The sequence below is a fragment of the Phocoena phocoena genome, chromosome X (assembly GCF_963924675.1).
Source record: "Phocoena phocoena chromosome X, mPhoPho1.1, whole genome shotgun sequence".
Classification (NCBI taxonomy): Eukaryota; Metazoa; Chordata; class Mammalia; order Artiodactyla; family Phocoenidae; genus Phocoena; species Phocoena phocoena.
The window spans coordinates 60,992,945-61,020,042 of NC_089240.1; the positions used below are offsets into that span (position 1 = coordinate 60,992,945).

The window sequence follows — 27,098 nt, forward strand, 5'->3', positions numbered from 1 at the left end:
TGTAGTTGCCCCTAGGGAGCCATGCTGTCTGAGCCATCTTCTCAGCTTTCTGCCGGTCAAGCAGGCACTCTTGACTGCCCCTCTGACCTTGCTGGTCGTTACTGGAAATGTGGTCTGCTGGCATCTCTTGGTTAAGAGCTGCCCTCTGCCCTCTATTATGTCAGAATTCGTTGGCTCCCATGGGTGGTAATGAGCCCAGGTCGGGACCACTTTCCTTCCATCATTGGCATTGGCCTGCAGAGGGGAGCAACCAGCAAACTTCTAGTGATGCTGGGGCCCCTGTCACCAGAATACTCCTGATGGCTTTGGTGAGTGATGTGTCCCCTCAGCCCTACAGTGGGACATAACCATGAGGCCATGTGACTGGCCTCACCTTTTCTGTCCGTTCTAGCATGTCTGCATCACTCAACCTTTTTGTTCCTTCCTCTGCCATCTGCCAATCCAAGGCAGGCATTTCCACTTCTCTGCTTATGGGCCATCACTTTCTCAAAGTTTCAAAGGGCCAGTCTGGCGGTGAATTTCCTCCATCTCCGGGAGTCCTTGCCCGTGTGTTAAATCCCATGGCATGAGAAAGTGCCTCCGCTCAGTAAAACTTGCTTATCCACTCTTATATTCCTGTCCACTTGATCCAGCACCCTCAAAATCCAATCCCAGGGATACTGCCCTGCTCCTGCCAGTACAGGCTTGTTATTTCTTGGTGTATAATTTCTTTTTCCCCTCATCAGACTCGGCATATCCCAGTGAGTTTATGGAGAAGAGATGAGGGTTTCCCTGGGAAAGGCCTCAGTCACTTTGTTGGGGAGCAGACCGTGTATCATCTACCAGCACAGGGCATGTGTTAGCTGTTGCTGGGGAAGGAAGGGCCACCCTGCAAGCTTTGAGGCCTCAGGACGTTTGGATCTGATAAGCCAAAGTTTGGAGACATCCATGCCAATATACCCGGCCTACATTTCAGAGTCTGAAGTTTCTCCACAAAGGGCCCTGACCTTCCCATAACAGGCCTGTGTTTGTCAAGGATGTGTACATCTCTGGAGTTCTGCACTTATTGTTATCACATAATGTGTGAGCTACTCAGCTGTCTCTGCAGGAGGCAAGGGCATTTTGTAAGCCACCAAGTAAACCCCATGAATCTTACACTTGGCCCTTAACTGTTTGGTAATGTCCCTTAGTTTCTCATTATGTCTTTGCAGGGCGCCAGTATAACAGTGATGAACAGCCGCCTCTGCCCTCCCTACCATTCAAAGGCCTGAATCATCTCACAGGCCACAAGTAAGACCCTCCACTGGGATATTTTTCAAGGTACGTATGGATACAACCTTAAGGAATCAGGAGGTAACCTTGTGCTAGAGATTATCCATGCCCCACATAACACTCAAAATGGTACACTCTTTGTCATTTGCGCAGTGAGTGAGCTGGTCCATAAACCCCATCTTATAGCTAACTTCTCAGACCACTCCTGGTACCACTTTTGTTAGTTTGGGGCCTCCAAAAATACGGACACCAAGGCATGATTGGACATGGACGAACATGATGGGAGAATGGCATGTGAAGGATAAAGGAGAAGGAGCAGGAATGAGTCTTCTTCTTCAGGGTGCGATGCGGGTCTGATGTCTGTAAGAGAGACGTGCGGGAAAGGAGGGTCAGATAAGAAGAATCTCAGATGCAGTTTCGTTCTAACACTAAACTTTCGTTCAGTTTAGTTTGGTTTGTTCAGGCTCATGTGGAGTCCCCAACCTACAGCTGCCATTTAGAGGAGTCCCTGTCCTGAAGCAGTATGCCCCTGCCATGCTCAGTCACTGGCTGGGAGCTACCCAGAGGATGTGGGATCTTGGCACAAACAATGGTGGTGCCAGAGAAGTGGCAGCTGGCACTTGCCAATCTACTATGTTCCCTGCAGTGGATCGGAGGGGCATGTTTCTATGGCCACCACGAGGAAGCAGAAGTCCAAGATGACTAACATTTCCGTTTTGAGTGACTTTGTGGTGGGGAGCATAAGGACACAGGAAGTAAAGAAAGATTGGGAGGGAAATGATGGGATTTTGGATACATTAAGTTTGTGTTTCTTATAGGACATGCAGGTGGAATTAGCCAGAATGCACTTAGAAATTTGGTTCTGGAACACCAGTGAGGGGTCAAAGCTGGAGAAGGATACAGATATGGGAGTCATTCATTCCCTCAGTAAACTTTTATAGCAGTGTTTTTTCAAATGTCACCATAACCTTAGAAGTTCCTTGCATGCAAGCTCCAATTCCTTTCCCTTCACCCTCCTCAGAAGTAACCTCTATCCTTTGTCTTCATCATTCCCTTCCTTTTCTTTAGTTATTTTCTACATAGGTTCATATTCCTAACAACGTTGGTTTTGCTGCATCCTTTGGTCTTTATGTAAATGGAATCATCTGTGTTGTTTCTGACTTCTCCCGTGTGATACTGTGTAACTGAGATTCATCCCTGTTGTCGCACGTGGCAGGCAATTGTTCATTTTCATTGCTGTACACTCTTCCACCAAATGAATATACAGTAGACTCTCATTATCATGATAGTTATTTGCAGTCTATAAAGTTGCCATGAACACTGAATTAGGCAATCCTGAAACATTGCTGCTAAGGGAAATATAATTTCAAGTTCCTACCATCCGCTGGTCACAACATTTTCATCGACTGATTGCTGCGTAATCATGTTTCATGTGTGTTTCTGTGTAAAGGCACTCCTAACCGCAACTAGAGAAAGCCCGCGCGCAGCAACAGAGTCCCAGCGCAGCCAAATAAGTAAATAAATAAATAAAACTTTAAAAGAAAGAAGAAGATCACAAGATGATCCGGGGTAGTTGAGGGGGTACTTGCTGATCATGGACCATCTTCGCTCTCACCTGATGACCTTGCTTCCCATTTCATTGAGAGTATACAGGCAATCAGAAACAAACTTCCCGCATTCATAAATATTTTTCTCTATTTTGGATCATTCCTATCAGCATACAGGTATGTTGTCGTTTCTCCCAATTAAAGAAAACCTTCTTTTGATTCCAATTTCCCTTCAAGCTACACCATTTTTCTCTGCTCACCTTCACATAAAAACTCCTTAAGAGTCGATGTATACTTGCTGTCTAAAATTCCTCTCTTCGCATTCACTCTTTCTCTCCTTTCCATTTAACAATTCTCTATTGAGGGCTTACAAGGTACTGTTCTAACACATGGTGCTACATCACTGAGAAAAACTGATGACGTTCCTTCCCTCAAGAGCTTACATTTCTGTCATAGGCCTATTGGCAATATTTTCTCAATCTTCAACTATGTCCATTCCTTTGTTGTTGGAAATCATTTTCCTGGACACAGGTTCAATCTTTATTGGTTGCCTAGAGTGTTGCTCCTAGAACACTCCTTTACCAAACCCCTAAGTGGGATCTTCTGCTTCCTAGAATTAATGTCTTCATTGTTCTTGGTTTACCACAGTGTTTTGATGGGACTCATTCTCCGGGTACCATGGGTGATAATTTCTTTTAAGACTTTGCATGAACAAATATTACCTTTAATATTACCCTTAATTTCATGCTTATTTGATAGCTGATATATAATTTCAGGCTGAAAAGGTTTCTGACTTTCAATGTCACTTTTGAGAATGCTGGTACTATTTTGCATGCTATTATGATTCCCAAGCCTTTATGTATGACACATTTAATTTTTTTAGTTATATATATTTTGATTTATTACATAGTAAAATTAACTTTTTTGTTTTCAGTACCATGAGTTTTAGCACATGGACTGAGTTGTGTAACTATCACCACAATCAGGATACAAAAGAGTTCCATCAGCCCCCAAATCTCCCTCATTCTGCTGCTTTGTAGTCAAACCATCTCCCCCATCCCAAACCTCTGATAACTGGTGATCTGTTTCCCATCCCTATAGTTTTACCTTTTCCAACTATTATACAAACACAGTGACACAGTATGTAACATTTTGAGACTGGCTTCTTTCATTTAGCATAATGCATTCGCGATTCATCCAAGTTGTTGCATGTATCAAGAGTTCCTTCCTTTGTATTGTTAAAAAATGTTTCATTTATATGTATGGTTTTATTCGTTCATCTGTTGAATAACATCTTGATTGCTTTCAGTTTGGGGTGACTTTGAATAAGGTTTCTATTAACATTCTATTAACAATCATGTTAACATTCTATTCACATCCATAGTGTGCACTGGGAAGCGAGTTCCTGTGATGGCTGTCTCCAGCCTGTAGTTAGCTTCACTCTCTCCAGAGTGTCTGCAGGGACACATGACCTGGAATGACTGTCTCTACTGGTCAGAGGCAGGTCCAAGGTCTAAGCTAGCTCTGTTTCCTCGAAGTGCACACACACTCATTGGTAATGGCCTCAGCTCAGTGGGGAGCAGTGCCGGAGCAAGAGGGGCTAGAACATAAGCCTGGTACAGGCTGGGTGGGGCACTGGGTACATTCTAGGAATCAAGCCAGAGGCCTGGGCAGCAATCAAGCCCACCTTCTCCAGGGAGGGGTTTGAGGGGAAGGATTAAGTCCCACAAACGTTCTTTTCTGACCCTGAGGTCTGTGACTGTCCCATCCCACCTGTGGTCTGTCCACCTGAGCTCATGCCATGGGCTCTGGAAGGGAGCCAGGGTGAGAATATGGGGGAAGGGTGGACCCAAGTGCTCCCCATTGTCCAGGTGCAGTCACTCCTTACTTCCCATCGTCACTGCGCCCATCCTGCCCCTGTCCCGGGTAGCTCATGTTGGGTGGCCTCATATATGGGTCCCCTGATTCTAAGATGAGCTACTCTGAGGAGCCACCCTTCCCAATCTCATTCCATCCACACCCACAGTAGTTGTCAGACATCATAGGATCACAGAGTAGGATCGAGAGCCACCTCCAGCGAATCCAGCATTTCGAGCATCCCGACACCCTTTCGTGGGGTTTGCTGACTTCTGCATCATCCCCCTCCCATGTTTTGGGAATTTAACGACAAGCCTTGAACAAAACAGATCCGACCCTTGCTTTTGTTCATTCGATGCCTTCCAGAACCTGGACCAGCCTCTACTCCCTTTACTCCCTGAATCACATCTTTCTCCCTCAAGGGAGATTACCCCTGATTACATTTATTCACACACAGGGGCACACAGTCACCAACCTTGAATGGCCAATCTACCATCATACCCCCTTTTGTGTAGTAAAACACCGGTCTTTCGGGAAGGGTGTCAGGCAGAACCACCCTTGCCTCACTCAAACACAAATCTGTCCCTCTGAGTCTCAGGCTGGTACAGCCCTGGGTCCTGGCTGAGGGAAAGAAGTGCTCCCCAACCTCGAGTGAGGGGGAAATCGAACATGGAGTTCAGACTCAATCTCGTGTGTCCTAAAGAGGCGGTCTGGGAGATTGAGCTGGGACACGGAAATATCATTTCCAGGAAAATCTGTGTCATGGGGCTGGTGGAAGAGTATTTGACGGGGACCATGCAACAACACACACCGACTAACCACACTTGCCATAGAACCTGACGGGCCAATTTCCACTCAAGGGTGTACAGACGACCCGGCTGGAGGAGGGTGGTCAGCTGGCTACGGCAGGCAGGATGTGAATGCTTCCAGATTGGAGCTCTGGAAGGCGGTCATGAGTTCCTGCTGATGGGAAGGGTGAATGGCAGAGATGAATGGGAACCGCCAGACCCCAGAGGAGGAGGGGGGTTTGGAGAGAACTAGAAGAGGGCCTTCGGGGGAAACGGAGGACGTGCCAATGTGGCCAGGCAGAGCACACACAGGACCCAGACCTGTGGCACTCCGCTGGCTTGTCTGCAGGGATGGTAGCAGAGGCTGGCCCAGAGTCCCCACCACAGGATGTCAGAGATACCGTTCTGGAAAAGGCTCTGACGTGGAGCAGCGCCCCGTCCCAGGCCCCTACCCCGACCCCGACCCCTACCCCTCCAGAGAGAAGGCAGAACACAGAATATGAGAGGTACTTTAATTGGAAACTGCTGTGAAACTGGGGCGGGGCGGGGGCAAAACAAGGGGGAGAGGAAGCCCTAGGTGAGGCAGCACAGGAGCGAACGAGCTTGGCCACAGCTCCAGGGCCCCAAAGGTACCAGCTGCTCCTCTTGCAGGAAGATGCTGGGCTCAACCTGTGAAACAGCAGAGTCAGGGAAGAGCCTCAAGCCTGGGCCAGCCCTCAGTCCTGCTCAACAGCCAGGACTGTGGGAAGGGGTACGGTGTGTGTAACACTCACTTCAAAGGGTCTGTGACTTGTCAGCCAGGTACTGCATGGCGGCTGCAACAGGGACAGGCATTAGCAGGTGCTCCAGACAGAGGGATATAGAAGCCTGTCCCCCATCCCCGTGACGAACCGCCTAGCCCTGAAACCTGAAACCCCTCCAGACCCCATGCAAAGAGCTCTGGGCCTGATCACTCCCCACCACCGAAATTGAATGTGGAACTGATTCCTAAAGCGAAACAAAATGTGCCAGCAGCTCTCATGCTGTGGGCCGTGCCACAACCACTCAGAACTTGTCACACACACAAACAAACAATCCAACAAGAACCTTAGAAGCCACACCAAGCAGCAGTTCAAGGGAAAAATCAACGAGGCATCTCTAAAAGTCCTATCAGAAGGACATTCCCTAGGACTGGTCTGGTTGTCAAAGTGTGCATGCAGTCCAGACAGTACTTTGCTATTTGTACACACGCCTAGCTGTACATGCACAGCCAGCTCCAGGGCGAGGCCTGAGAGGTTCTCCTCCCCACAGGGATGATCGTCCCTGCCAGGCCCACCGCACCTGCAGCCCACCCCCACCCCAGGTGCCCACCCGGGTTCTGCACTAAGACACCGCTCTCCGGCCCTGGTTCCTCATACCAAGTTGCTCCTTAAGTTCGTCCACTTCTCTCTTTAGCTCGAGACACTAGGCCAGCAGACAGAGGAGGAAGAGAAATGATTAGTATACTCTGGCCTCCTCTCTCCTCCACCTTCTCCACTCCCCCGGGCCCTCCACCCCAAAGCCGGGTGGTTAGACTGGCAAGGGCTCCTCAGTGGAAAGAAGGTGGGCTCCCTCCGTGGGGTACGTGATGGGGGCAGGGGAGGGGTCGCCCACACATGTCAGCTGAACTTGGACCCAGATCCCACCCTCGAGTTTGGGCCTGCATTTCCAGGATGCAGAGGAAGCATTACCCAAGGACAGCAGGGCGTTCCCAGTGGCTGCTGCTGCGTTTCCGGTCTTGGGGGATGGTCAAGTGGCTCCCGGTCACCTGAGAGGGAAAGGACACACAATCCAGCTTCCCAGGCTCCCAGTGAGGTGGAAAGGGCCAAGGGGGCTCTAAAGTGAGGTGAGGCAGCACCACCCTCTGCTGGCAACCAGCCGCCCCTGCTCTCCCCAGCGGCTGGAACCTTGTCTCTGGGCCTGCCTCCCCTGTTCCCCGGGGGCAGCCATTTCGCCATTGTGGTCCCCAAACAATGTGGCTCTGGATTCGACCCTCCCAGAGCTGCAGCCACAGCCAGCACTTGGGAGAGCAATGTGGCCGAACAGGACTTAACAGAAAAGGCTGTTCCCCTGCAAGTCTACACCCGGAACAGCTGTTTGGGGCACTGCCACCGTTCACCCCGGACGCATAAATCCCACACAGAGGATGATGTGGCTCAAGGCCAGCCCTGCCAGCACCCCGTCTCCTGTGGGAGAAGCTGCCTGGGAGCAAGGCTGTGCCCCCAGCTGAGACAGAGGCAGAGGTTTCTGTCCTCAACCCCTCTTCCCTCCCCTCATATCAAACCCACGACACTCACCTGAGGGGGCAGGCCCCCTGGGCATGACTTCTCCCCGGTTCAGGGCCAAGGGTTCTGAGTTTCCTGGATCTTGGGGGCTTCGGGTGTTGACGTCGCCACTGCTGGCTTTTCTACGATGCATGCGCAGACAAGATGTCCCTGGCCTGTGAGTTAGCAGCTGAAACAAAAATTTCTCACCGATTTGGACTAAGGATGTGTGTGTGTGTGTGTGTGTGTGTGTGTGTGTGTGTATGTGTGTGTGTGTGTGGGAGAGAGCGAGAGAGGGAGAGAGAGTGAGAGGGAGAGAGATGTGTGATTCCCGCCAGGGTGAGGCAGGGAATTGGGAAGGGAATTGAAAGGCTGATCTCATTAGCACTTTCACCCTCTGTCATCCCCAGGCCAGCAGGCAGAGCTGATCTAGGGACAACAGTGGGACACTGAGAAAGCCCAGGCCCCCTGCAAGGAAGGTCTGGGGAACAGCTAGGAAGGAGGATTCGGGAAGCTAGTGAGTCTAAATGCTGAGGCTTTCCGGGGAAGCTTTTAAGGGATCCCCCTACCCAATTCAGCTACCAGCCCTCCCTTCCATCCCAGCCCAAGTCTCTCAGAGGAGGCTGGAAAGAGGCCAAGGGTGGAGAACCGGGCCCAGGATACCCGAAGTGCTACCTTAATGTTTGTCCCTAGGAAAAGGAGCCCGATCTGGCATCGTAATGACCCAGTGACCGAGGGGCACCCAATGCTGACCTCTGAGGAGTGGACAGAGGCAGCATGGGTGAAGACGTGTGCCCTGGGTGCTGTGGGGGTGGGGAAGAGTGGGGAGAGAGGAGGAGCATGGCCTACTCACCTGGCCCTTTGGGGCTGGGTCTCTATTTGTGTCCTTATCTTCTCCCGCCACCGCCTCAGACTCCCTTGCCCAACTGACCACGGATTTCTTCCCAGCGCAGCTGTGCTTGGACTGTTTGGTTCCCGAAAGGAGTAAGGTATAACTCTTGGGTCTCCCAGGCTGCGGAATACCAGAGATTGGGGGGAAGGTGGCCGGTTCCACGGGAGTTGCCGAGATTCGCTGCCCCCGGGAACGGAAGGTTCCCCCCAGGGCAAGTTTGGATGCTCCCCCGACGGATTTCTTCTCCTGGGCTCCGTTCTTCCTAGGAGTGACCCGCGGCAGGCCACCTGCAGCAGCAGCAGAAGCAGAAGCAGAAGCAGCAGCAGCAGCAGCAGCAGCTCCCGGGTAGCTGGGCTTGCTGCCCCCCTTCCCCCACAGCACGCTCTGCATTTTCTTAGGGGAAGAGATGCCCTGCTCTCCCACGCCCTGCCTTTCCACAACCGAAGAGAGTCCTCGCGGAGCCGACGACAGGGAAGAGCCTGTCACGTGAAGGAAATTCTCCCTGGCTTGGAACTTCGAGTGTCTGGGAGTGTCCCCGGGATCCTCGGGTCTGCTGGGCTTGGCCTGGCCTCCTCCTCTGGGGTAAGTGCTCACCGTCATCAGCTGTGTCTCACTGAATTCATCTGAGGACTCGGAGTCGGACAGCAGCCAGGTCAGGCCTTCCGCGGAGCGCCGCTGGCGATCCGCAGCCACGTTCAACCTACGCTTAGTGCCTCTCTTAGGGTTCCCCAAGGCTCGGCACGCTTCAGGCCCACTGAACTGGAGAGGGCTGGCTGGAGCCGTCGGCGCCTCCCCACAGCTCTGGCCGGGCTCTCCTCGACCGCCGGGAACTTCCTCGTAGCTCAGTGTCAACACGGTGGACTCTTCGAAGGCGGTGGAGCTCTCCGGGGTCGGGTATCTGCGGACGCCCAGCGCGTCCTGGTCGGTCTGCTGCTGCAGGTTGGCTTCCTTGGCCTCCTCAGACTCCTCGATCAGGTCCAGGAGGTCCCTCGCGTGGACATCTGGGGAGCCAGGTCCGCCTTCGTGGCCCCACAGCACCGGCCCTCGCGCTTCCAGCATCTCCCGCTCAGACTCGAAGCCCTCGGGGTCCGGGTATCTGCGGACGCCCAGCACATCCTGGTCGGTCAGCTGCTGCAGGTTGGCCTCCTCGGCCTCCTCAGACTCCTCGATCAGGTCCAGGAGGTCCCTCGCGTGGTCATCTGGGGAGCCAGGTCCGCCTTCGCAGCCCCACAGCACAGGCCCTCGCGCTTCCAGCATCTCCCGCTTCGACCGGGAGCCCTCGGGGTCCAGGGAGCGGCCTCCGCCCTCGCCGCTCCGCGGCTCCCCAGGCTTGGGACCTGGTTCGGGTCCCCGCGGGACTGCGGGGCCGGCCGCGCGGACGCCGGCCCGCTCCCTGCCCTTTGGGCGGACACGCCTTCTCCACACAGACACCTCATCCGGGGAGCTCATGTCACGACCCGGGCGGCCCCGGAACCGGGGCGACGGTCGATGGCCCGAGTCGCGGTCGCGGTCACGGCGGTGTAGGCGTGCGGCGCTCAGAAGGCAGCGTCAGCCACCTCACGCGCCGCACGAGCTCGCCTCAAAAGAAAGGACGCGCCACTTTCAGCGCGCCTCCCACGGCCCCGCAGCAGCCTCCTCATTGGTCAGGCCCCCGCCAACCAGCGGGCGCCTTGTTCGCCCGCCCCCTCGAAGCCTAACCAATGGGGTCGAGGGCCTCTGGTTTGCTCGCAAGCCCGTGGGCGGTCCGGGCAGTTGGCTGGTGAAGGGGATGGTGGGAGTGCTTCCCTCTGTCAAGCCTCTGGGCCCGCCTCCTCCTGTCCGGCCTCCCCTTTCCGGTTAGAGTCACAGCTGTGAGTCTCCGGTTCCCATCTATACAGGGGGTCGAGGGCGTCAGGGAGTGAGGGTGCTGGGATCCAGGGGTGGTGAGGATGAAACGTCAAGATGGAGGCGCTGGATGCCTAGCACACGCCGAAAGCATTTGCCAGCCTCCCTTCCACCGCAAGCCTTACGACCCAACAGTAGAATGGGCACAGGAGTCCCGCAGTCAGTGATCTGGGGTCGGCCAGAGAGCAAAGGGATCGTATTTTCGTTCTGTAAGGTCTCTGTCTCAACTGCTCCATCAAATGTGGCTCAGCAGACATTATTGGCAGGCGGGTTTGCCGGATAGACTTGGGGTTGGCCTCGCTCCATCAGCCCTTCGCCCTCTCTGAGGCAAATTCAAAGAAGAGGAAATCGCAGTGGCCAGTTACGCCCCAAAAGATGCTCCCCACCGCTGATCCTGGAGATGTGAACTAAAACCACGAATCGGGTTTCACACACTAGGTTGACAGCCTTCAAAGAGCTTAACCATTCCGAGGGTGGGAGAGCTTAGGAGCAAACCCCTGTGGCGGTGGTGCAAGAGACGCATTTGGGAGGTAATTTGGCAGAATCCATTGCAAGCAACTTAGTGCTGGCACGGACTCTGTGCCTGGCACGGACTCTGTGCCTGGCACTCTTCTAAGCGCTGGGCATAAATAATAATGCATCCGCGTGACACGCCTTTAACTATAGTACCAACTATTACTGGCCTCTTACCGGTGAGGAAACAGGCACTGAGAGGTTCGGCCACTGGCCCAAGGTCATTCGGCTCGTGGGGATCAGCGGCAGGATTGAAACCAATCAATCTGACTCCAGAGTCCTTGCTTTTAGCCCAAGATCTTTAAAAGGAAGGAAAAAAGAATCTATTTCCTCTATGCTCCTGCAAGTCCGCTGCCTGGTACTTCTTCCGGAGACACGCTGGTACCTGTAGTGTACAAGAACACATGCACAAGGGTGTTGGTGACGGGAAAAACTGGGAACACTCCAAATTCCCGTCAGTAAGGAAATGGATGAATGCAACGTGGCTTAGCATCCAGTAGCATAAAGCGTGGCAGTCCAACGGAATGCATCAGGCCATTCTCACAGCTTTCGAAAGCATCCGCCTGACTTCAAACTGCAAGTTGCAGAACGATGGCTTTGGATTCACATTTGTAAGTTAAATCACTTGCGTGCGTGGGCACACGCACACACACCAGTCAATCCTATGTAATATATGAGAATTCATTTAAGTATATGTACAAGTATGTTTCAAAGTTTTGAAGGACGCACAACCAAGGCCTACCAGTTGTGATGGCGGTGGGTGTGGATAGCCAGGTGTCTCTCAATTTTTCTTGGAACTGTCAGTTCTCAGCTCCCCTGAGCTGAGCAGTACTGATGTCTGGGGAGTGGTGCCTCCCTTGGTTTCTATACGGCCCATGGGTGTTAGAATTTCCCTTGTCTGCCACCCAACTCCTACTCTGACACCGCTCCATTCCTCCCATACCTTCCTTCTGCTCCTTCCCGTTCATACTCCTCTTTCTTCAGTCTCTCTCTCCTGCATCCTGCTCTGGCTGACCTCCTGGAGAGTCCTGTGGTGTCTGAACCCCTGTTGCCTGTGGAACTCAAAGGCCCAGTTTTCTGGGTCTGCACCTGAGAAGCTGGCCATGCTGGGGAAGTTTCAGAGCAGGGGAGATTGGGTGCACTGTAAATCTGCAATCCTCCTCCTCAAGCCTGCCCCCGATGGTGCCTGCCCGTTTGTGGATACCGCCCGCTTCCACTTCTCCCAGTGACTTTTTAAGTCATGGTGTGCTCTTTCAGATATGTTAAAATGGATAAGGAAGGATATAGCAAAATCTCCTGCATCCACCAGCACCCTAGGAAACATTAGCAGTGGATTCAGTGGAAGCCTCCGTCTTCCCTCTCACCATTTCCATTCCCTTCCTCCCTCCCCCAGAGAGAGACTCCCAGAACTTCTTCTCACCTTCTCCACTCTCTTCGTCCCTGTGGCTCTCCTACCTCCTCTTCCCCTGCATCCCATACGTCTCCAATGATGTCACTAATCTCTGCTTTAGCCCCCTATGCTCACCAGGATCCAATACTGGTTTTGACTTACTCTCTTGGCCTGGGGTGGGAGCCAGTGTCAGAGGTTCCTCTTGGCTTTCCCCACCGGGATAGCTCTTACCCCACAGAGCAGTGACCCAATGTGGAAGTCATTGCTCCAACTGCCAAGTGTATCACTTATCATTATCAGCTTGGGGACTGGAGAAATGACCGCTATTTTGGTCCAGGGACCCCTTCAGCTCAGTGTGAACTGGTCTCCTTTTAATGTCAGGGCCTCATAAGCCCCATTCTAATGAGGCCCCATCACGACACTTTGGGCCTCCTGGATCAATGTCAGCTCAGATCCTGTGTCCAGTAGTAGTAGAAGTGTCTGGGTCTTTTTCTAGCCTCGGGGTACAGTCACCTGAGAAATGGCAGTCATTCTCTTTAGGGACGGTCATAACCCACTGCCTTTTTTCTGGATCCTTCCTCCTCAGGACTCATCCACCTCTTCAGTGGGGCCGGTCTCTGAATTGCCTCAGGACCAGGAACTGAGCAGGAGACTGTGGCTTTGTAGCGGGATGATGGCCCTCCTTCTCTTGCATTCTTGCCTTTTGCTGGCTGTAGTTGCCCCTAGGGAGCCATGCTGTCTGAGCCATCTTCTCAGCTTTCTGCCAGTCAAGCAGGCACTCTTGACTGCCCCTCTGACCTTGCTGGTCGTTACTGGAAATTTGGTCTGCTGGCATCTCTTGGTTAAGAGCTGCCCTCTGCCCTCTATTATGTCAGAATTCGTTGGCTCCCATGTGTGGTAATGAGCCCAGGTCGGGACCACTTTCCTTCCATCATTGGCATTGGCCTGCAGAGGGGAGCAACCAGCAAACTTCTAGTGATGCTGGGGCCCCTCTCACCAGAACACTCCTGATGGCTTTGGTGAGTGATGTGTCCCCTCAGCCCTACAGTGGGACATAACCATGAGGCCATGTGACTGGCCTCACCTTTTCTGTCCGTTCTAGCATGTCTGCATCACTCAACCTTTTTGTTCCTTCCTCTGCCATCTGCCAATCCAAGGCAGGCATTTCCACTTCTCTGCTTATGGGCCATCACTTTCTCAAAGTTTCAAAGGGCCAGTCTGGCGGTGAATTTCCTCCATCTCCGGGAGTCCTTGCCCGTGTGTTAAATCCCATGGCATGAGAAAGTGCCTCCGCTCAGTAAAACTTGCTTATCCACTCTTATATTCCTGTCCACTTGATCCAGCACCCTCAAAATCCAATCCCAGGGATACTGCCCTGCTCCTGCCAGTACAGGCTTGTTATTTCTTGGTGTATAATTTCTTTTTCCCCTTATCAGGCTCGGCATATCCCAGTGAGTTTATGGAGAAGAGATGAGGGTTTCCCTGGAAGAGGCATCTGTCACTTTGTGGGGGAGCAGACTGTGTATCATCTACCAGCACAGGGCATGTGTTAGCTGTTGCTGGGGAAGGAAGGGCCACCCTGCAAGCTTTGAGGCCTCAGGACGTTTGGATCTGATAAGCCAAAGTTTGGAGACATCCATGCCAATATACCCGGCCTACATTTCAGAGTCTGAAGTTTCTCCACAAAGGGCCCTGACCTTCCCATAACAGGCCTGTGTTTGTCAAGGATGTGTACATCTCTGGAGTTCTGCACTTATTGTTATCACATAATGTGTGAGCTACTCAGCTGTCTCTGCAGGAGGCAAGGGCATTTTGTAAGCCACCAAGAAAACCCCATGAATCTTACACTTGGCCCTTAACTGTTTGGTAATGTCCCTTAGTTTCTCATTATGTCTTTGCAGGGCGCCAGTATAACAGTGATGAACAGCCGCCTCTGCCCTCCCTACCATTCAAAGGCCTGAATCATCTCACAGGCCACAAGTAAGACCCTCCACTGGGATATTTTTCAAGGTACGTATGGATACAACCTTAAGGAATCAGGAGGTAACCTTGTGCTAGAGATTATCCATGCCCCACATAACACTCAAAATGGTACACTCTTTGTCATTTGCGCAGTGAGTGAGCTGGTCCATAAACCCCATCTTATAGCTAACTTCTCAGACCACTCCTGGTACCACTTTTGTTAGTTTGGGGCCTCCAAAAATACGGACACCAAGGCATGATTGGACATGGACGAACATGATGGGAGAATGGCATGTGAAGGATAAAGGAGAAGGAGCAGGAATGAGTCTTCTTCTTCAGGGTGCGATGCGGGTCTGATGTCTGTAAGAGAGACGTGGGGGAAAGGAGGGTCAGATAAGAAGAATCTCAGATGCAGTTTCGTTCTAACACTAAACTTTCGTTCAGTTTAGTTTGGTTTGTTCAGGCTCATGTGGAGTCCCCAACCTACAGATGCCATTTAGAGGAGTCCCTGTCCTGCAGCAGTATGCCCCTGCCATGCTCAGTCACTGGCTGGGAGCTACCCAGAGGATGTGGGATCTTGGCACAAACAATGGTGGTGCCAGAGAAGTGGCAGCTGGCACTTGCCAATCTACTATGTTACCTGCAGTGGATCGGAGGGGCATGTTTCTATGGCCACCACGAGGAAGCAGAAGTCCAAGATGACTAACATTTCCGTTTTGAGTGACTTTGTGGTGGGGAGCATAAGGACACAGGAAGTAAAGAAAGATTGGGAGGGAAATGATGGGATTTTGGATACATTAAGTTTGTGTTTCTTATAGGACATGCAGGTGGAATTAGCCAGAATGCACTTAGAAATTTGGTTCTGGAACACCAGTGAGGGGTCAAAGGTGGAGAGGGATACAGATATGGGAGTCATTCATTCCCTCAGTAAACTTTTATAGCAGTGTTTTTTCAAATGTCACCATAACCTTAGAAGTTCCTTGCATGCAAGCTCCAATTCCTTTCCCTTCACCCTCCTCAGAAGTAACCTCTATCCTTTGTCTTCATCATTCCCTTCCTTTTCTTTAGTTATTTTCTACATAGGTTCATATTCCTAACAACGTTGGTTTTGCTGCATCCTTTGGTCTTTATGTAAATGGAATCATCTGTGTTGTTTCTGACTTCTCCCGTGTGATACTGTGTAACTGAGATTCATCCCTGTTGTCGCACGTGGCAGGCAATTGTTCATTTTCATTGCTGTACATTCTTCCACCAAATGAATATACAGTAGACTCTCATTATCATGATAGTTATTTGCAGTCTATAAAGTTGCCATGAACACTGAATTAGGCAATACTGAAACATTGCTCCTAAGGGAAATATAATTTCAAGTTCCTACCATCCACTGGTCACAACATTTTCATCGACTGATCGCTGCGTAATCGTTTCATGTGTGTTTGTGTTTAATGGCACTCTCTTTAATACAAATATTATTGATTCATTAACATTGACCTCACAGCCAACAGCATTATAAGTCATGCCTGAGCAAGGTTTATGTAACACACATATTTTCTTGAGTGCACGTCATAGTCATTTTGCACTCAAGAACACTAGACAATACTTCAGCACTAAGCTTGGAGGCCATCTTTAATTATGAAATCACCAACAAAGAAGCAGAAAAATGCAAACTATGTGGCACCAAATAAATCTTGAAAATGACACTTGCTTGCAGTCTGAGACTGAAACCAGAAGGCAGAGCGTCACCTTGTTTGACCTCAGTTGGGAACATATTCCACCAAGTCAAATTTTTCCCAGCTCTCTCGAATGAGGAGGAAAGCACTCTGGTACTGATTTGTGGTTAAAAATGAATTTTAGCAAATAGGGGAATTTGCAAGTATGGAATCTACAAATAAGAAGAATCAACTGTATCTCAACCTATGTATCCATTCTACTGTCAATGGGTAATTTGGGTTGTTTCCATTTGGGCAGATATTATTCATAGTGCTACTATAAACACTCTGGCGCATGTTTCCTGGTGCCCACGTACAAGAGCCTTCCAGGGCAGAGCTTTCCTACTTTTGGACCTGGGACTTTGAGGCCTTCATCTCCAGAAACAGCCAGACAGCAGCCCCTGGACCGCTTGGTTCTGGCCCTGAACAACTTTGTCATCTGACTCCTGTATGCCATACAATCATCATTTTCTGTGTGAGCCATAGAATAAAATGGCTAGGAAGCTGTGTTCCAGTGCTCATACTTAGGACTGAACTTGTCATCTCATAGGGAAAGAAGATTTCCAACGTTACTAGATCATGCCAGATTTTTTACAATGCGGTCATGCTAATTTCTACTCCTATCAACAGTGTTTAAGTGTTCCACATCCTCATCAACATTTGATATTTACAAAGTACAAAATTGTTGTCAATCTTGTGATAGTGAAATGGTGTCTCATTGTAGACTTAATTTGCAATTTCTTGATTAGTAATAATGTTAGTAATAATATTGAGCAACTTTTCATGTGCTTGGCCTTGGGGATTTTCTTGTCTATGAGGGGTTCATTTAGTGTCTTTTGCCCATTTTCCCCTTGGGTTGTTTGCATATTTATTTGTGGAAGTTCTTTATGTATTGTATACTTTAGTTCTCTGATGATTTCATGTTACATAAATATCTTCTAGTTTGTAGCTTGCCTTCACTCTTTTTATCATACATTTTAATGAACAAAAGCACTTCTTTTTAATTTTTCACAGCACTTTATTATGAAAAATTCCATACAAGAAGATCACGGGACTTCCCTGGTGGCACAGTGGTTAAGAATCTGCCTGCCAATGGAGAGGACACGGGTTCGATCCCTGGTCCCAGAAGATCCCATATGCCACGGAGCAACTAAGCCTGTGCGGCACAGCTACTGGAGCCTGTGCTCTAGAGCCTGCGTGCCACAACTGCTGACGCCTGCGTGCCTAGAGCCCATGCTCCACAAGAGAAGCCACTGCAATGAGAAGCCCACGCACCGCAACGAAGAGTAGCCCCTGCTAACCGCAACTAGAGAAAGCCCGCGCGCAGCAACAGAGTCCCAGCGCAGCCAAAAAAATAAATAAATAAATAAATAAAACTTTAAAAGAAAGAAGAAGATCACAAGATGATCCGGGGAAGTTGAGGGGGTACTTGCTGATCATGGACCATCTTCGCTCTCACCTGATGACCTTGCTTCCCATTTCATTGAGAATATACAGGCAATCAGAAACAAACTTCCCTCATTCATAAATATTTTTCTCTATTTTGGATCATTCCTATCAGCATACAAGTATGTTGTCGTTTCTCCCAATTAAAGAAAACCTTCTTTTGATTCCAATTTCCCTTCAAGCTACACCATTTTTCTCTGCTCACCTTCACATAAAAACTCCTTAAGAGTCGATGTATACTTGCTGTCTCAAATTCCTCTCTTCGCATTCACTCTTTCTCTCCTTTCCATTTAACAATTCTCTATTGAGGGCTTACAAGGTACTGTTCTAACACATGGTGCTACATCACTGAGAAAAACTGATGACGTTCCTTCCCTCAAGAGCTTACATTTCTGTCATAGGCCAATTGGCAATATTTTCTCAATCTTCAACTATGTCCATTCCTTTGTTGCTGGAAATCATTTTCCTGGACACAGGTTCAATCTTTATTGGTTGCCTAGAGTGTTGCTCCTAGAACACTCCTTTACCAAACCCCTAAGTGGGATCTTCTGCTTCCTAGAATTAATGTCTTCATTGTTCTTGGTTTACCACAGTGTTTTGATGGGACTCATTCTCCGGGTACCATGGGTGATAATTTCTTTTAAGACTTTGCATGAACAAATATTACCTTTAATATTACCTTTAATTTCATGCTTATTTGATAGCTGATATATAATTTCAGGCTGAAAAGGTTTCTGACTTTCAATGTCACTTTTGAGAATGCTGGTACTATTTTGTATGCTATTATGATTCCCAAGCCTTTATGTATGACACATTTAATTTTTTTAGTTATATATATTTTGATTTATTACATAGTAAAATTAACTTTTTTGTTTTCAGTACCATGAGTTTTAACACATGGACAGAGTTGTGTAACTATCACCACAATCAGGATACAAAAGAGTTCCATCAGCCCCCAAATCTCCCTCATTCTGCTGCTTTGTAGTCAAACCATCTCCCCCATCCCACACCTCTGATAACTGGTGATCTGTTTCCCATCCCTATAGTTTTACCTTTTCCAACTATTATACAAACACAGTGACACAGTATGTAACATTTTGAGACTGGCTTCTTTCATTTAGCATAATGCATTCGCGATTCATCCAAGTTGTTGCATGTATCAAGAGTTCCTTCCTTTGTATTGTTAAAAAATGTTTCATTTATATGTATGGTTTTATTCGTTCATCTGTTGAATAACATCTTGATTGCTTTCAGTTTGGGGTGACTTTGAATAAGGTTTCTATTAACATTCTATTAACAATCATGTTAACATTCTATTCACATCCATAGTGTGCACTGGGAAGCGAGTTCCTGTGATGGCTGTCTCCAGCCTGTAGTTAGCTTCACTCTCTCCAGAGTGTCTGCAGGGACACATGACCTGGAATGACTGTCTCTACTGGTCAGAGGCAGGTCCAAGGTCTAAGCTAGCTCTGTTTCCTCGAAGTGCACACACACTCATTGGTAATGGCCTCAGCTCAGTGGGGAGCAGTGCCGGAGCAAGAGGGGCTAGAACATAAGCCTGCTACAGGCTGGGTGGGGCACTGGGTACATTCTAGGAATCGAGCCAGAGGCCTGGGCAGCAATCAAGCCCACCTTCTCCAGGGAGGGGTTTGAGGGGAAGGATTAAGTCCCACAAACGTTCTTTTCTGACCCTGAGGTCTGTGACTGTCCCATCCCACCTGTGGTCTGTCCACCTGAGCTCATGCCATGGACTCTGGAAGGGAGCCAGGGTGAGAATATGGGGGAAGGGTGGACCCAAGTGCTCCCCATTGTCCAGGTGCAGTCACTCCTTACTTCCCATCGTCACTGCGCCCATCCTGCCCCTGTCCCGGGTAGCTCATGTTGGGTGGCCTCATATATGGGTCCCCTGATTCTAAGATGAGCTACTCTGAGGAGCCACCCTTCCCAATCTCATTCCATCCACACCCACAGTAGTTGTTAGACATCATAGGATCACAGAGTAGGATCGAGAGCCACCTCCAGCGAATCAAGCATTTCGAGCATCCCGACACCCTTTCGTGGGGTTTGCTGACTTCTGCATCATCCCCCTCCCATGTTTTGGGAATTTAACGACAACCCTTGAACAAAACAGATCCGACCCTTGCTTTTGCTCATTCGATGCCTTCCAGAACCTGGACCACCCTCTACTCCCTTTACTCCCTGAATCACATCTTTCTCCCTCAAGGGAGATTACCCCTGATTACATTTATTCACACACAGGGACACACAGTCGCCGACCTTGAATGGCCAATCTACCATCATACCCCCTTTTGTGTAGTAAAACACCGGTCTTTCGGGAAGGGTGTCAGGCAGAACCACCCTTGCCTCACTCAAACACAAATCTGTCCCTCTGAGTCTCAGGCTGGTACAGCCCTGGGTCCTGGCTGAGGGAAGGAAGTGCTCCCCAACCTCGAGTGAGGAGGAAATCGAACATGGAGTTCAGACTCAATCTCGTGTGTCCTAAAGAGGCAGTCTGGGAGATTGAGCTGGGACACGGAAATATCATTTCCAGGAAAATCTCTGTCATGGGGCTGGTGGAAGAATATTTGACGGGGACCATGCAACAACACAGACCGACTAACCACACTTGCCATAGAACCTGACGGGCCAATTTCCACTCAAGGGTGTACAGACGACCCGGCTGGAGGACGGTGGTCAGCTGGCTACGGCAGGCAGGATGTGAATGCTTCCAGATTGGAGCTCTGGAAGGCGGTCATGAGTTCTTGCGGATGGGAAGGGTGAATGGCAGAGATGAATGGGAACCGCCAGACCCCAGAGGAGGAGGGGGGTTTGGAGAGAACTAGAAGAGGGCCTTCGGGGGAAACGGAGGACGTGCCAATGTGGCCAGGCAGAGCACACACAGGACCCAGACCTGTGGCACTCCGCTGGCTTGTCTGCAGGGATGGTAGCAGAGGCTGGCCCAGAGTCCCCACCACAGGGTGCCAGAGATACCGTTCTGGAAAAGGCTCTGACGTGGAGCAGCGCCCCGCCCCAGGCCCCTACCCCGACCCCGACCCCTACCCCTCCAGAGAGAAGGCAGAACACACAATATGAGAGGTACTTTAATCCGAAACTGCTGTGAAACTGGGGCGGGGCGGGGGCAAAACAAGGCGGAGAGGAAGCCCTAGGTGAGGCAGCACAGGAGCGAACGAGCTTGGCCACAGCTCCAGGGCCCCAAAGGTACCAGCTGCTCCTCTTGCAGGAAGACGCTGGGCTCAACCTGTGAAACAGCAGGGTCAGGGAAGAGCCTCAAGCCAGGGCCAGCCCCCAGCCCTGCTCAACAGCCAGGACTGTGGGAAGGGGTACGGTGTGTGTAACACTCACTTCAAAGGGTCTGCGACTTGTCAGCCAGGTACTGCATGGCGGCTGCAACAGGGACAGGCATTAGCAGGTGCTCCAGACAGAGGGATATAGAAGCCTGTCCCCCATCCCCGTGACGAACCGCCTAGCCCTGAAACCTGAAACCCCTCCAGACCCCATGCAAAGAGCTCTGGGCCTGATCACTCCCCACCACCCAAATTGAATGTGGAACCGATTCCTAAAGCGAAAAAAAATGTGCCAGCAGCTCTCATGCTGTGGGCCGTGCCACAACCACTCAGAACTTGTCACACACACAAACAAACAATCCAACAAGAACCTTAGAAGCCACACCAAGCAGGAGTTCAAGGGAAAACTCAACGAGGCATCTCTAAAAGTCCTATCAGGACATTCCCTAGGACTGGTCTGGTTGTCGAAGTGTGCATGCAGTCCAGACAGTACTTTCCTATTTGTACACACGCCTAGCTGTACATGCACAGCCAGCTCCAGGGCGAGGCCTGAGAGGTTCTCCTCCCCACAGGGATGATCGTCCCTGCCAGGCCCACCGCACCTGCAGCCCACCCCCACCCCAGGTGCCCACCCGGTTTCTGCACTAAGACACCGCTCTCCGGCCCTGATTCCTCATACCAAGTTGCTCCTTAAGTTCGTCTACTTCTCTCTTAAGCTCGAGACACTAGGCCAGCAGACAGAGGGGGAAGAGAAATGATTAGTATACTCTGGCCTCCTCTCTCCTCCACCTTCCCGACTCCCCCGGGCCCTCCACCCCAAAGCCAGGTGGTTAGACTGGCAAGGGCTCCTCAGTAGAAAGAAGGTGGGCTCCCTCCGTGGGGTACGTGATGGGGGCAGGGGAGGGGTCGCCCACACATGTCAGCTGAACTTGGACCCAGATCCCACCCTCGAGTTTGGGCCTGCATTTCCAGGATGCAGAGGAAGCATTACCCAAGGACAGCAGGGCGTTCCCAGTGGCTGCTGCTGCGTTTCCGGTCTTGGGGGATGGTCAAGTGGCTCCCGGTCACCTGAGAGGGAAAGGACACACAATCCAGCTTCCCAGGCTCCCAGTGAGGTGGAAAGGGCCAAGGGGGCTCTAAAGTGAGGTGAGGCAGCACCACCCTCTGCTGGCAACCAGCCGCCCCTGCTCTCCCCAGCGGCTGGAACCTTGTCTCTGGGCCTGCCTCCCCTGTTCCCCGGGGGCAGCCATTTCGCCATTGTGGTCCCCAAACAATGTGGCTCTGGATTCGACCCTCCCAGAGCTGCAGCCACAGCCAGCACTTGGGAGAGCAACGTGGCCGAACAGGACTTAACAGAAAAGGCTGTTCCTCTGCAAGTCTACACCCGGAGCAGCTGTTTGGGGCACTGCCACCGATCGCCCCGGTCGCACAAACCCCATAAGAGGATGATGTGGCTCAAGGCCAGCCCTGCCAGCACCCTGTCTCCTGTGGGAGAAGCTGCCTGGGAGCAAGGCTGTGCCCCCAGCCGAGACAGAGGCAGAGGTTTCTGTCCTCAACCCCTCTTCCCTCCCCTCATATCAAACCCACGACACTCACCTGAGGAGGCAGGACCCCTGGGCATGACTTCTCCCCGGTTCAGGGCCAAGGGTTCTGAGTGTCCTGGATCTTGGGGGCTTCGGGTGTTGACGTCGCCACTGCTGGCTTTTCTACGATGCATGCGCAGACAAGATGTCCCTGGCCTGTGAGTTAGCAGCTGAAACAAAAATTTCTCACCGATTTGGACTAAGGAAGTGTGTGTGTGTGTGTGTGTGTGTGTGTGTATGTGTGTGTGTGTGTGTGTATGTGTGTGTGGGGGCGGGGAGAGAGAGAGAGAGGGAGAGAGAGTGAGAGAGAGAGAGATGTGTGATTCCCGCCAGGGTGAGGCAGGGAATTGGGAAGGGAATTGAAAGGCTGATCTCATTAGCACTTTCACCCTCTGTCATCCCCAGGCCAGCAGGCAGAGCTGATCTAGGGACAACAGTGGGACACTGAGAAAGCCCAGGCCCCCTGCAAGGAAGGTCTGGGGAACAGCTAGGAAGGAGGATTCGGGAAGCTAGTGAGTCTAAATGCTGAGGCTTTCCGGGGAAGCTTTTAAGGGATCCCCCTACCCAATTCAGCTACCAGCCCTCCCTTCCATCCCAGCCCAAGTCTCTCAGAGGAGGCTGGAAAGAGGCCAAGGGTGGAGAACCGGGCCCAGGACACCCGAAGTGCTACCTTAATGTTTGTCCCTAGGAAAAGGAGCCCGACCTGGCATCGTAATGACCCAGTGACCGAGGGGCACCCAATGCTGACCTCTGAGGAGTGGACAGAGGCAGCATGGGTGAAGACGTGTGCCCTGGGTGCTGTGGGGGTGGGGAAGAGTGGGGAGAGAGGAGGAGCATGGCCTACTCACCTGGCCCTTTGGGGCTGGGTCTCTATTTGGGTCCTTATCTTCTCCCGCCACCGCCTCAGACTCCCTTGTCCACCTGACCACGGATTTCTTCCCAGCGCCGCTGTGCTTGGACTGTTTGGTTCCCGAAAGGACTAAGGTATAACTCTTGGGTCTCCCAGGCTGCGGAATACCAGAGATTGGGGGGAAGGTGGCCGGTTCCACGGGAGTTGCCGAGATTCGCTGCCCCCGGGAACGGAATGTTCCCCCCAGGGCAAGTTTGGATGCTCCCCCGACGGATTTCTTCTCCTGGGCTCCGTTCTTCCTAGGAGTGACCCGCGGCAGGCCACCTGCAGCAGCAGCAGAAGCAGAAGCAGAAGCAGCAGCAGCAGCAGCAGCAGCTCCCGGGTAGCTGGGCTTGCTGCCCCCCTTCCCCCACAGCACGCTCTGCATTTTCTTAGGGGAAGAGATGCCCTGCTCTCCCACGCCCTGCCTTTCCACAACCGAAGAGAGTCCTCGCGGAGTCGACGACAGGGAAGAGCCTGTCACGTGAAGGAAATTCTCCCTGGCTTGGAACTTCGAGTGTCTGGGAGTGTCCCCGGGATCCTCGGGTCTGCTGGGCTTGGCCTGGCCTCCTCCTCTGGGGTAAGTGCTCACCGTCATCAGCTGTGTCTCACTGAATTCATCTGAGGACTCGGAGTCGGACAGCAGCCAGGTCAGGCCTTCCGCGGAGCGCCGCTGGCGATCCGCAGCCACGTTCAACCTACGCTTAGTGCCTCTCTTAGGGTTCCCCAAGGCCCGGCCCGCTTCAGGCCCACTGAGGTGGAGAGGGCTGGCTGGAGCCGTCGGCGCCTCCCCACAGCTCTGGCCGGGCTCTCCTCGACCGCCGGGAACTTCCTCGAAGCTCAGTGTCAACACGGTGGACTCTTCGAAGGCAGTGGAGCTCTCCGGGGTCGGGTATCTGCGGACGCCCAGCGCGTCCTGGTCGGTCAGCTGCTGCAGGTTGGCCTCCTCGGCCTCCTCAGACTCCTCGATCAGGTCCAGGAGGTCCCTCGCGTGGACATCTGGGGAGCCAGGTCCGCCTTCGCGGCCCCACAGCACCGGCCCTCGCGCTTCCAGCATCTCCGGCTCAGACTCGAAGCCCTCGGGGTCCGGGTATCTGCGGACGCCCAGCACATCCTGGTCGGTCAGCTGCTGCAGGTTGGCCTCCTCAGACTCCTCGATCAGGTCCAGGAGGTCCCTCGCGTGGTCATCTGGGGAGCCAGGTCCGCCTTCGCGGCCCCACAGCACAGGCCCTCGCGCTTCCAGCATCTCCCGCTTCGACCGGGAGCCCTCGGGGTCCAGGGAGCGGCCTCTGCCCTCTCCGCTCCGCGGCTCCCCAGGCTTGGGACCTGGTTCGGGTCCCCGCGGGACTGCGGGGCCGGCCGCGCGGACGCCGGCCCGCTCCCTGCCCTTTGGGCGGACACGCCTTCTCCACACAGACACCTCATCCGGGGAGCTCATGTCACGACCCGGGCGGCCCCGGAACCGGGGCGACGGTCGATGGCCCGAGTCGCGGTCGCGGTCACGGCGGGCTAGGCTTGCGGAGCTCAGCAGGCAGCGTCAGCCACCTCAGGCGCCGCACGAGCTCGCCTCAAAAGAAAGGACGCGCCACTTTCAGCGCACCTCCCACGGCCCCGCAGCAGCCTCCTCATTGGTCAGGCCCCCGCCAACTAGCGGGTGCCTTGTTTGCCCGCCCCCTCGAAGCCTAACCAATGGGGTCGAGGGCCTCTGGTTTGCTCGCAAGCCCGTGGGCGGTCCGGGCAGTTGGCTGGTGAAGGGGATGGTGGGAGTGCTTCCCTCTGTCAAGCCTCTGGGCCCGCCTCCTCCTGTCCGGCCTCCCCATTCCGGTTAGAGTCACAGCTGTGAGTCTCCGGTTCCCATCTATACAGGGGGTCGAGGGCGTCAGGGAGTGAGGACGCCGGGCTCCACGGGTGGTGAGGATGAAACGTCAAGATGGAGGCGCTGGATGCCTAGCACACGCCGAAAGCATTTGCCAGCCTCCCTTCCACCGCAAGCCTTACGACCCAACAGGAGAATGGGCACAGGAGTCCCGCAGTCAGTGATCTGGGGTCGGCCAGAGAGCAAAGGGATCGTATTTTCGTTCTGTAAGGTCTCTGTCTCAACTGCTCCATCAAATGTGGCTCAGCAGACGTTATTGGCAGGCGGGTTTGCCGGATAGACTTGGGGTTGGCCTCGCTCCATCAGCCCTTCGCCCTCTCTGAGGCAAATTCAAAGAAGAGGAAATCGCAGTGGCCAGTTACGCCCCAAAAGATGCTCCCCACCGCTGATCCTGGAGATGTGAACTAAAACCACGAATCGGGTTTCACACACTAGGTTGACAACCTTCAAGGAGCTTAACCATTCCGAGGGTGGGAGAGCTTAGGAGCAAAGTCCTGTGGCCGTGGTGCAAGAGACGCATTTGGGAGGTAATTTGGGAGAATCCATCGAAAGCAACTTAGTGCTGGCACGGACTCTGTGCCTGGCACTCTTCTAAGCGCTGGGCATAAATAATAATGCATCCGCGTGACACGCCTTTACCTATAGTACCAACTATTACTGGCCTCTTACCGGTGAGGAAACAGGCACTGAGAGGTTCGGCCACTGGCCCAAGGTCATTCGGCTCGTGGGGATCAGCGGCAGGATTGAAACCAATCAATCTGACTCCAGAGTCCTTGCTTTTAGCCCAAGATCTTTAAAAGGAAGATAAAAAGAATCTATTTCCTCTATGCTCCTGCAAGTCCGCTGCCTGGTACTTCTTCCGGAGACACGCTGGTACCTGTAGTGTACAAGAACACATGCACAAGGGTGTTGGTGATGGTTAAAACTGGGAACACTCCAAATTCCCGTCAGTAAGGAAATGGACGAATGCAACGTGGCTTAGCATCCAGTAGCATAAAGCGTGGCAGTCTAACGGAATGCATCAGGCCATTCTCACACCTTTTGAAAGCATCCGCCTGACTTCGAACTGCAAGTTGCAGAACGATGGCTTTGGATTCACATTTGTAAGTTAAATCACTTGCGTGCGTGGGCACACACACACACACCAGTCAGTCCTATGTAATATATGAGAATTCATTTAAGTATATGTACAAGTATGTTGTAAAGTATTGAAGGACGCACAACCAAGGCCTACCAGTTGTGATGGCGGTGGGTGTGGATAGCCAGGTGTCTTCAATTTTTCCTGGAACTGTCAGTTCTCAGCTCCCCTGAGCTGAGCAGTACTGATGTCTGGGGAGTGGTGCCTCCCTTGGTTTCTATACGGCCCATGGGTGTTAGAATTTCCCTTGTCTGCCACCCAACTCCTACTCTGACACCGCTCCATTCCTCCCATACCTTACTTCTGCTCCTTCCCGTTCATACTCCTCTGTCTTCAGTCACCTCTCTCTCCTGCATCCTGCTCTGGCTGACGTCCTGGGGTGTCTGAACCCCTCTTGCCTGTGGAACTCAAAGGCCCAGTTTTCTGGGTCTGCACCTGAGAAGCTGGCCATGCTGGGGAAGTTTCAGAGCAGGGGAGATTGGGTGCACTGTAAATCTGCAATCCTCCTCCTCGAGCCTGCCCCCGATGGTGCCTGCCCGTTTGTGGATACCGCCCGCTTCCACTTCTCCCAGTGACTTTTTAAGTCATGGTGTGCTCTTTCAGATATGTTAAAATGGATAAGGAAGGATATAGCAAAATCTCCTGCATCCACCAGCACCCTAGGAAACATTAGCAGTGGATTCAGTGGAAGCCTCCGTCTTCCCTCTCACCATTTCCATTCCCTTCCTCCCTCCCCCAGAGAGAGACTCCCGGAACTTCTTCTCACCTTCTCCACTCTCTTCGTCC

General features: G+C 52.2%; 2 protein-coding genes across 2 annotated transcripts; both read right to left on the bottom strand.

Annotated features, from left to right (window-relative positions):
• Nucleotides 1–6,016: 6,016 nt before the first annotated feature.
• LOC136142140 (uncharacterized protein CXorf49 homolog) lies at nucleotides 6,017–10,066 on the bottom strand. Its single transcript, XM_065900188.1, has 4 exons — nucleotides 8,579–10,066; nucleotides 7,759–7,915; nucleotides 7,153–7,229; nucleotides 6,017–6,112 (listed from the first exon to the last, which is right to left on the bottom strand). The coding sequence occupies exons 1-4, from the start codon at nucleotides 10,064–10,066 to the stop codon at nucleotides 6,017–6,019; spliced, it is 1,818 nt and encodes a 605-aa protein (XP_065756260.1).
• A 10,819-nt stretch (nucleotides 10,067–20,885) lies between these two features.
• Nucleotides 20,886–24,736, bottom strand: LOC136142142 (uncharacterized protein CXorf49 homolog). The gene is made up of 5 exons (XM_065900189.1): nucleotides 23,258–24,736; nucleotides 22,423–22,579; nucleotides 21,818–21,894; nucleotides 21,506–21,551; nucleotides 20,886–20,926 (listed from the first exon to the last, which is right to left on the bottom strand). Exons 1-5 carry the CDS (start codon nucleotides 24,734–24,736, stop codon nucleotides 20,886–20,888), a joined length of 1,800 nt encoding a protein of 599 aa, XP_065756261.1.
• Between the last annotated feature and the right edge of the window lie 2,362 nt (nucleotides 24,737–27,098).

Excerpts from the sequence above, each read along its gene's own strand:
- LOC136142142 (XM_065900189.1), bottom strand. The coding sequence starts at position 24,736 with ATGAGCTCCCCGGATGAGGTGTCTGTGTGGAGAAGGCGTGTCCGCCCA. Across the intron at positions 21,895-22,422 it reads CAGGGGTCCTGCCTCCTCAG|GTGACCGGGAGCCACTTGAC; the intron begins GTGAGTGTCGTG and ends TTTCCCTCTCAG. Across the intron at positions 20,927-21,505 it reads CGAACTTAAGGAGCAACTTG|CCGCCATGCAGTACCTGGCT; the intron begins GTATGAGGAATC and ends TCCCTGTTGCAG.
- LOC136142140 (XM_065900188.1), bottom strand. The coding sequence starts at position 10,066 with ATGAGCTCCCCGGATGAGGTGTCTGTGTGGAGAAGGCGTGTCCGCCCA. Across the intron at positions 7,230-7,758 it reads CAGGGGGCCTGCCCCCTCAG|GTGACCGGGAGCCACTTGAC; the intron begins GTGAGTGTCGTG and ends TTTCCCTCTCAG. Across the intron at positions 6,113-7,152 it reads GAACGCCCTGCTGTCCTTGG|GTTGAGCCCAGCATCTTCCT; the intron begins GTAATGCTTCCT and ends GCTGTTTCACAG.